The 11,120-nt window shown below is 43.1% G+C and overlaps 1 protein-coding gene across 1 annotated transcript in view; it reads left to right on the forward strand.

Moving 5' to 3' along the window:
* The first annotated feature begins 1,658 nt into the window (after positions 1-1,658).
* The window catches only part of LOC146063110 (cytochrome P450 4B1-like), a 101,865-nt gene continuing 92,403 nt past the window's right edge, over positions 1,659-11,120 (forward strand). The window contains exon 1 of the mRNA XM_083175124.1: positions 1,659-1,806. Within this exon, the coding sequence (XP_083031250.1) occupies positions 1,745-1,806 (62 nt within the window). The 5' untranslated portion in view covers positions 1,659-1,744. The remainder of the gene's footprint in view (positions 1,807-11,120) is intronic.

The following is an 11,120-nucleotide window of genomic DNA, read 5'->3' on the forward strand; positions in this document are numbered from 1 at the left end:
TTTTCCATGTGAAAACATCTGGATGCGATGTGCTGCGAAAAGCAGCCATCGCATTTCCAGTGTGTCCAACTTGTTGGCAAAAATCGCACTTTTTTCACATTTTCGCAGCTCATTAAATATGCGAAAATGGAAACAAATGCGATTTTGGCCGTTTTTGCGGAAAAACTCGCAAAAGTCACATTCTCTCATCCCATAGAATGTCACCCAGGATGTTACTAACTGTCACTAAACAAAAACACAAAGTTTTCCCAATCAACACTGGGTGGCTTGTTTCTCACACAGAGATTCGGCAGTCTCCCCAGGCAGTCTGCACACACTGCTCAGTCTGGCAGCCTTTTCTCATCCCACTCACAGCTGCTTGCTGATAAGCCCTCTGTGAGGTCAAACACCTGTTTCTAAAAGGTGTAGGACAAGAACCTGGGACAAATATACCTGCCCTCAAACACTACTCCAGTGTTCTTGTCACAATACATAGATCTGTTCCCTGCCGCTCTCATACATACCTCAGGGTTGCCTACCTGACCCTGTCATTCAGGAAGAAAATGCTCTGTTCCTGGACTTCCCTGGTAATGTATGATTGCCATCACCTGTGGTGAAACACCTTTCTTATCAATTACCTAGCTCCCCAGTGATGGCAATCATACATTACCAGGGAAGCCCAGGAACAGAGCATTTTCTCCCTGAAGGAGAGGTTAAGGTAGGCAACCCGGACATACATACACCCTGCCGCTCTCATACATACATACACCCTGCTGTTCTCATACATACATACATACATACACTTGGTCCCTGTCGCTTTCATACATACATACACCCTGCCGCTCTCACTGATATATACATACACCCTGCCACTTATACCACCACTTTTATACATACATGCATACAGTGATGGTCTCATATATACATACATGCACCCACCACCACTCAGATCCATATATATATGGAAACATACACTGCCTCTGATTTATCCATCCAATCATAATCACAACTCCTTCAGCTCCATTCATATATATAAAGCACCCACCCCCCCCCCTCCAACAAAACAACAAAACCCCAGTGCAGCCCCATACACAATTACAAACACCAACTCCCCCCATTACAAACTTTGTGCAATTGCATATGAATATAGTAATCCCCACCCCACATTCACAGTGTGACTGACACCACCTTCCCCAGGAGGTGACTTCAATCAGCCACTACTCCGGGGCGGGCCTCAGTTTGCAGAAAGGGCACATTATCTCCCTGCTTATGGCACTGCCGCTGCTGCTTCTGTCATTGGGGCACTGCTTGCCAATCCTGCCAACTCCATAGTCCCTGGCCTTGGTGGTTCTGCTGCAGAGGCAGTGGCACCTGCATAATGCACACAGGAACCTGGGGGGGGGGGGGCGCCAGAGACCTTTTTGGCTTGGGGGAGCAAAATTTCAAGTTACGCCACTGGACTGCGCTGTAGCACACCCCCTTTTAACAAATTGTTTCTGTAATGCAGACTATGGCCCAAATATAGAGTGGGAGTTTTCCATTCTTTTTTTTTTAAGCGTCAATCATTACATGGGGAAAAAAAAGTTGATTTTGCTTTAAACAAAAATGGGAGAACTCTCCCAAAATATCTCACTTTCTGATTCTTGCACCCTATATTGAGTGCCATCCATTGTCTTCATATGACACTTGTTTTATGTAATAGGGCAAATGGGATTCACTGGAGAATCAGAAAGAATCGGTGGAACTTTTCCAGTATATTAGTCTGATGACCCTAGACAGCATTATGAAGTGTGCCTTCAGTTACAACAGCAATTGCCAGATGGACAAGTAAGTCATTTTATCACATTGTTGTTTTTTATTTGGACTCTTATTTTTGTCTTTTTGTGGCTTAATTTCCGGTCCTCACACCATGTCACTGCCCCTGTCACATGCAGCCCTGTCCTCACTGACACATCACTCATATCCTGTTATACTCTGTGCTGCTGGGGACCCTGCTCCTCCCACTATATAACTCTCAGTCTGTGGCTTCCTGCTGCCTCCATTCTCCTCCTCACATCATGTCACTGCCCCTATCACATGCAGCCCAGTCCTCACTGACACATCACTCATTTCCTGATATACTCTGTGCTGCTGGGGACCCTGCTCCTCCCACTATATAACTCTCAGTCTGTGGCTTCCTGCTGCCTCCATTCTCCTCCTCACATCATGTCACTGCCCCTATCACATGCAGCCCTGTCCTCACTGACACATCACTCATATCCTGTTATACTCTGTGCCATACCTCCCAACATGACCCATGCCAGGAGGGACACTCTGCTCTGCCTCTGGACTTTCCTCTTAATTTAGGTTTGCCATCACCTGTGGTGAAGCCCCTTTCTTATTAGTTCACCTGTTCAAAAACAGATGATGGCAATCATATATTAAGAGGAAGCAGAGCATTGTGTCCCTCCTGGCATGGGTCATGTTGGGAGGTATGCTGTGCTGCCAGGGACCCTGCTCCTCCCACTATATAACTACCTGTCTGTGACTTCCTGCTGCCTCCATTCCCCTCCTCACATCATGTCACTGCCCCTGTCACATGCAGCCCTGTCCTCACTGACACATCACTCCTCTCCTGATATACTCTGTGCTGCCAGGGACCCTGCTCCTCCCACTATATAACTACCTGTCTGTGACTTCCTGTTGCCTCCATTCCCCTCCTCACATCATGTCACTGCCCCTGTCACATGCAGCCCTGTCCTCACTGACACATCACTCATATCCTGTTATACTCTGTGCTGCTGGGGACCCTGCTCCTCCCACTATATAACTACCTGTCTGTGGCTTCCTGCTGCCTCCATTCCCCTCCTCACATCATGTCACTGCCCCTGTCACATGCAGCCCTGTCCTCACTGACACATCCCTCATCTCCTGATATACTCTGTGCTTAGGGTTACCACCTAGTCCCTTTAATTCCGGACACATATTAATTACACAGGTTCTGTGGCTGGCTGACTTCAAGACTCCACTTCACCTGATTTTAAACTGCCACAGAACCTGTGTAATTAACATGTGTCCGGAATTAAAGGTCCTAGGTGGTAACCCTATCTGTGCTGCTGGGGACCCTGCTCCTCCCACTATATAACTACCAGTCTGTGGCTTCCTGCTGCCTCCATTCCCCTCCTCACATCATGTCACTGCCCCTGTCACATGCAGCCCTGTCCTCACTAACACATCCCTCATCTCCTGATATACTCTGTGCTGCTGGGGACCCTGCTCCTCCCACTATATAACTCTCAGGCTGTGGCTTCCTGCTGCCTCCATTCCCCTCCTCACATCATGTCACTGCACCTGTTACATGCAGCCCTGTCCTCACTGACACATCACTCCTCTCCTGATATACTCTGTGCTGCTGGGACCCTGCTACTCCCACTATATAACGCTCAGTCTGTGGCTTCCTGCTGCCCCCATTCCCCTCCTCACATCATGTCGCTGCCCCTGTCACATGCAGCCCTGTCCTCACTGACACATCACTCCTCTCCTGATATACTCTGTGCTGCTGGGGACCCTGCTCCACCCACTATATAACGCTCAGTCTGTGGCTTCCTGCTGCCCCCATTCCCCTCCTCACATCATGTCACTGCCCCTATCACATGCAGCCCAGTCCTCACTGACACATCACTCATTTCCTGATATACTCTGTGCTGCTGGGGACCCTGCTCCTCCCACTATATAACGCTCAGTCTGTGGCTTCCTGCTGCCCCCATTCCCCTCCTCACATCATGTCACTGCACCTGTCACATGCAGCCCTGTCCTCACTGACACATCACTCCTCTCCTGATATACTCTGTGCTGCTGGGGACCCTGCTCCTCCCACTATATAACTCTCAGTCTGTGGCTTCCTGCTGCCTTCATTCGTCTCCTCACATCATGTCACTGCCCCTGTCACATGCAGCCCAGTCCTCACTGACACATCACTCATTTCCTGATATACTCTGTGCTGCTGGGGACCCTGATCCTCCCACTATATAGCTCTCAGTCTGTGGCTTCCTGCTGCCTTCATTCCCCTCCTCACATCATGTCACTGCCCCTGTCACATGCAGCCCTGTCCTCACTGACACATCCCTCATCTCCTGATATACTCTGTGCTGCTGGGGACCCTGCTACTCCCACTATATAACGCTCAGTCTGTGGCTTCCTGCTGCCTTCATTCCCCTTCTCACATAATTTAGGGAACTCTTAAATGCAGATTATGAAAAGTAATTTCTATATTTCAATGTAGGATATTGGTGATTACGGGACTTTTGTAGGAGGCCAACTCATGAACCCCCCATGGGGTATTTAGCACTAGTATAACAATCCAGAGGGAAGGGAATGTGCCAATGTTAGGAATTGGTGCTAAAATGTAACTTTTAATAATACTCTTAAAAATAAGTACTAGACAAACACGTTACAAATATGTACACCTATATTGTGACCAATAATCACACCTGTTGAGCAAATATATCAGAATCTACTTCTTATTTATGTAGCACTCTCTAGAAGATAGTAGACAGGATCTGATTAGTTGCCCATAGCAACATCACATGTGAAGTCTTATTCCCATCTTAGTAAATGTTCCCCAATGTGTCTAGTGTGCATTTACATGCGGGCCAGTCATTGAAGTAGGAGTAATGGTGTGTACACACTATTGATTTGGGTTGCGATGCGATCAGATCGCACGGCAGCATGCGATCTGCATTCAATTTTGACTATATAGTGCAGATCTGCGCTATATAGTCTATGCAGCCAAGACTTTCTGCCTGCGATACGGGAGCATGCATCGGCATTGCATCGGTTAAAACCCATGCGATCTGCATGCAATCCCGATGCGATTTTGACTATATAGTCAAAATCTCATGCACATTGTACAAGTGTGTACACACCATTAGTTTCTTGTTCAGAAAAGTCTTAAAGACCAGTTATTAAGTAATAACCAGGTATACAAAAAAAATGAGGAGGGTGTCACGATGTGATATATATAAATACAAACAGGTGTTTTAAAGTTGCAAGAATAGCCGTTGAGAATATGTATATGGTAGGTGACAGAAACTCTACACTGGCATTATAAATAAGCTTCTAGTATCGCACTGCAGCAGACATTAGAGGTGGGAATCCTCTGAGAATCCTGTAAGTAGGAGGCAGATATGCATATATCCCAATATGGTAATATTGACCCAAAAAATAGGTAATGTTTTGTCTCCCCCCCCCCAGGGGTCTGGGAAAGTTGGAAAGAGATAGAGTAGGGGAGAGTTAGAGTACAGGCATAGACCTACCAGATGGGTTATTCCTGTACCAACTTTATATACTTGTAGCATGCACTGGGTATCAGATATATGTACAGGGAAGTCCCCCTTCCTGTCGTAAGTCAGTTTGCCACTGCTAGCCAGCTGCCACCTTATTGGATAGGTGGGCATTATAAGTATTATGGGGAATTCACCTCAATCAATCGGTAGGGAAAGGAAAAAGGTAAAAAACTTCTTTTTTATCTCCTTCAGGGCTGCTGCCCAACTATATATATATATATATATATATATCTATATAGATATATCTATATATCTATATAGATATATAGATATAGAGAGAGAGAGAGGAGGAAGGAGGCGGCACTCGACAGGCTTGAGATAATCAATGTCCTTTAATCCTACAGTGTGTGTGTGTATATATATATATTATGAAAATCCATTTATTTATATATGCAAAGTATACTTAATTTATTCATGTCGCACGCGATCAATAAGCGAATGTCCAGAATTGTAATCAATGAATATTATTTATGAATGCAAGCGGATGAAACTGTATCACGGATTGTACAATATAACAATACAGATATTATAATTAATACGATTATTACACCAGCATCCTTAAATACAGTTAACCTCAGTGTTATATGTGTGTATGTATGTGTGTACAGTGCTGGGGGCGTGGCTATACAGCAGCATGAATGAACCTGATTGTCGGCCATCTTGTGGCCAGATCACATGTAGGTAGGCCGCATGGGGTCGGCCATTTTAAGGTAGACAATGATGAACACAAACCTGCATCAAGCAACACTCACAATCCGGAATATAACTTGCACATTCAGCAAACACACTAAACCTGCAGCATACACAATTTGAATATTATTAAGCAACAATGTACTCGCTAAATAGTGCACCCAAATGGCACTATACAATCCAAGGCCTTGCTATATCATAATCACATCACATGGCATTACACTCGCCATCCTAACACATGCAAGCGACACTATTCATTCATATAGGTTTTATCCGCCAGTTTATCTAGATATTCTCACTGGATATTACACAAAGCTTTCACACACTTAGGTGGAAACAGTTCAGAGCTAATCCATTCTAGGACATAAACACACAATCCATTAAACACAAATGCTGGAATCCATTCGTACTCACGCATAGCCTAACACAGGTTTTCAACTACATGCGTCCCTTTTAGCAACACACATGTGAATACAAAGAATCCATCCATACAATAGTGGACTACTCTCACAGCACATATTTCTTACAGACCTTTACATCCGATTATCTAGATACTCTAGCCAGACAATATACTATAAAACTCTTCTACAACCACACTAGGACACACATGGGCTAGTTTAAATATCAATGTTAACCGTCTATCTACACAAAGGTTATACTGTAGGCCGAAGCATGAGCACATGTTTACAATTGATATTCCAGGCCTCATTCTGCCTAACCCTCTGGTATGATACAGGATAGTATCTCAATCTAACAAGCCAAACATATCCTCTCTTAACAGATCAAAACACCACACTTCCAACACAGTAAACCTCCATATGTCCATGGTCAACACATCACACCAAGATCCTGCTGATCCACATATACTCCACTCACGATTCATAATTACAGGCTATAACACAGCACGTTTCAACCATCAGATCTATGTATGATATATTATTACAATGCCTTATCTCAATGATCCTAGCTAAACATTATATCTCAAACACAGACACAAGCTTTCTTTGTGTAGCTGTATGTAAACATACTCTGGGCCTAAGCACATGTTAATATCCGAAGATAACAAAGATTGGAAGTTAACTGCTCCTAAACTTTCTAACATAATCCATGTTCCATAACCGTGGGTCCTAGTACACAATTCAATCAGTCCTACAAGTATACATTACTTAACGCCATGTATCCATCTTATACATCTTCTCCAGGAGTGCTGCACTGCATCTTATCTGGGCCAAGTTCCAATAGCAACTAACTGTATTTTATCTCATTTACTTTCCAAGAAAACTCTCTAGGGGGAGGGGTGGATCCTTTTGTCTTTCCAGGGACCATTCAGTCACCTTCTATCAATAGCCTGCAGACACGCCCCTTGTTACTGTATCTTGAATGGTTCAGGTATTCCTTTTGAAAGTTAATGGCCACACCTCTTCTGCTGGTCATCTATGATTACTCTAATGTGAAGTTATAACTTGTATAAAATGTGAGTGCAACATGATATGGAATTCTAATAACTGTCATCTGATGGCTAAAATGATTCCAATCATTTTAAGACCAAACATGGCATATGAGCTAAAATATGTAACTTGATATGCAATATTTTCCTGACTTATGAGATAAAATAATATTTATCTCAGACTATATTAATGTTATGGGCATGGTTAAAATTATAATTATGGAAATTATATGCTGGGGAAAATTAGGCATTGACAGTCGTCCCTTTGACAGTCCATAAAACTGTCACATTAAAATTAATAATTCATAATTTCCGCATTCATTTCCATAATTCATAAAATTTCAACATTTTTCATAAAAATATTTTTCAGTGATAAAAAAGATTTTTGAAGTGTGGAACATATGTGTACATGTAAAAAGAAGGGGATGTATCATTTTTGCGCAATGGCTAATCCTAGATTAACAATAAATGGGGGAGTGCATTTACTTAACGCCGGCATGTCCAGACCATGACCTCACAATAGTTGCAGGGCCACAGCCTAGACACACACGACTGAATGATACATTTGGGGAATGTATGTGTAGATGTCTATGTGGGTGTAGTGTTCCTGCATAGGTGTTGTGTTACCTACCGCAGGATGTACAGGGGTGAACAACCTTCATATGCCCTACAAAGGATGCTGGGAAAACATTGATGAACAATCATAACAAACAATTTAACAGAGTATTATAAAGATTTCCTGAAAGGGTGGAGAACAGTCATTTCTCCTTGTGCAGTTAGGGGATTAAAAACCTGGATAGAAATCCCAGGACAAAAACCTTCTAAGCACTTTTGGGTTATTCCTAATGTCTCTTGACATTAAAACTAAGGCTTAAAGAGTCTCTAGTGGGTCTTCTGCGCATTACGAAGTGGGGTCGTCTAGGGGTCATCATTCTCTTGGTCGTCTTGTGTCTTTTGTCGGCTCTTGGGGCTTTCTAGCTGGGTTCCTGTCCAGTCATCTGTCGGTATCCAAGTCGTCATCTCGAGGACCATCATCTGTCTACAGCTGGGCTTGTCTTTCCTTCTTCATTGCATCTGTAGGAAAAAGAAGTATCAATATTTTTTGATTTCCACCTTTTTTTCCCTACCATTCTTGGCGTCTTGTATTCCATCCGATCCACTTGTAGACTTCCGATAGTTCTGTTGTCGACTTGTTTCCCTGCAGAGACATAAACAGAAAAACTTTCCCAAGCATTAAAAGTATCCCGCCTCCCACATCTGTGAAGCTTCTACACTCTAGAGTGCTACAGTTTAACCCTCGCCTTACTGTCTCTTGACACTAGGTGGCGCTCTAATTTATTTAAGGGTATATTCTACCCTGTACTACCAAACCTCTTTCAATTTAACCTTTATACCACTCCCTATATATTACAAATACAGTTTTCTGAGCCAAATAATCTGTGTTCTTCTTCGGAAAAATGTGACTGGAGAAAGTCTGAGATATTCAGCTTCCGTTTCAATATTCAATTTCTCATTTTCCTCTTCTCTGTCCAATCACTAGGGGCTATCAGTTACTTGACATCTGGACCTAACACTATCAATATCTTGAGGCTTTTAAATCTCATTAAAAACACTGGAATATATCTCGTTGTCTAGGGGATGAAACTTTTTCAATGTTAGGTCCATACGCTCTCCATGCAAGTAGGAGCAACAGGGGTTTCCAAATCCAATGCGTCACATTTGACCGGGTCCAAACACAGCTCTTTCCGGCTTACTAAACAACAAAAAGAAAAACAAATCTTTAGACACCATACATGACATATGTCTGATTCTGAGAACCAACAAAACAAACAATAACAATCAAACAAACAAAAGAGAGAACATAAAGAACACGTTCCATTTCTCCTTACTTGATTCCTAAGAACCTGAACTGACAATTACTTCACATACAAGTTACCACTAGGTGGCTATTAACTTTTAACCACTTCCTTATATCTATGTGTTTACATACATATATGTCATGGGAACTATATGTCATGTAATGAACAAGCATGTTTCAAAAAACAAATTTCCCAATACGTCGTCCCTGGTACCGAGGGCGGATCGTATGCAGTACTCCTTTGAATAGAACATGTTATCTTGTTCTCTATCTTTACTAGTGTTCTATACCTGTATTTCTTACCATAGTCTAAGCCTTCATGTGTTCGCTGTAATCTTATGTTCTACGCTTAAATCTTTAATCTACTTGCTAAAAGGGGAGAAAGAAAGTTTAGGAGTCTTGCTAGCTACCGTTCTTCATTTGTGTAATATCGCTGCTTCTCTATACCTACAACAGTTATTGACCTGGGGATGTAATTAACTTCAAATACCTTTTGGGATTCTCAATTTATCTTGTTACCTGAATACTTATTACCTGAGTCAGTGTGAAACCAGTATACCTACTTCTCCAGCTGCGTCAATTTGGCGTCAACCGTACCGTCTCTTACCACTTGGGAAAAACAGCATCCTCTCTGGCTGTTTGACTCCGCCTTACATTTGAATTCTCTCGTCTCGGAGACGACAGCGGTCTGGAACATTATGTCAACACTTACTAATCCTTAACAAGGAGTTGACACAGGGTATAGGTTAGTCAATTTCACAATTTCATCAGACACTTTAGAATAACTGGTCCCATTATGTACGAATGGGGGGGGAATTGCTATTTCGTTTTAACAGTCTAATTGCACTTGTACCATCACTTTTCCTATTGCCTTTTCCTATACCACAGTTTTAAACAATCATTTATGCCTTTTTCTTACCTCGCGTTGATGAGAGCAGACATATTTTTCAATTCTTATTGTGTAATTCATCCGGTTCGAAACTACCAGTACCTGGAAATTCTACTATCTATATACTTCATCTTGTGGTGAGTTACTGCATTACTCACCTGTATGTCTACCTGACATCTCCATCCCTAAGTAGCACAACCCCCCCTGCGTGAGCCAGTGTTACCCGTTTTACCAATAAACCTTGGGTTAATGAGAACTAGTGGTTCACAGCTAGAGAGGCTGGTGGGTAATTTATTCAGTCAGCAGTACCCAAACACTCCTTCTCAGCAACCTGCAACGGTCCCACAATCAAGTGAGGCGCGCAGGGTACGAGGTAATAATACTCAATCACCAAGTCTTTCGGCTAGTAGCGAACTGCTAGTCAACTTGCAAGGTGCGGCCAAATTTTTCCAGGACACAACAAAACTTGTTTTTCCTGTATCCCCAAAAACTGGAGGAGCTCAGCGGAATTCTAAGTTCCGATTTTCGCTCCTATACCCTTCCGGTGGATCAAAATAGGTAGGTCCACGGAAGGGGCAGTAAAAATGGGTACGTCGACTCATACGTCGTCGCGTACCCTGTCCTACACTGGACTGTCCTACACTGGACTGCGCTTACTGTCCTACACTGGACTGCGCTAACTGTCCTACACCGGACTGCGCTAACTGCGCTGCTTAATATTTCTGTACAGAAAACATTCCATGGTTGGCAGCTCTTCTACTGGATGTCACAGGAGTGTTCCCTTGACTATCAATGGGAATTTAATCAATACTATTTGAATTTCTTCAATTTTGAACAATAAAAAAAAAATCAGCTGATCGGATCACTGGGTTCCAATTTAGCTTCTTGTACCCTCCCGGTGGATCAAAATAGGTAGGTCCACGGGAGGGGCAG

Source organism: Crinia signifera, chromosome 3, assembly GCF_055691185.1.
Source record: "Crinia signifera chromosome 3, ASM5569118v1, whole genome shotgun sequence".
Taxonomy (NCBI): domain Eukaryota; kingdom Metazoa; phylum Chordata; class Amphibia; order Anura; family Myobatrachidae; genus Crinia; species Crinia signifera.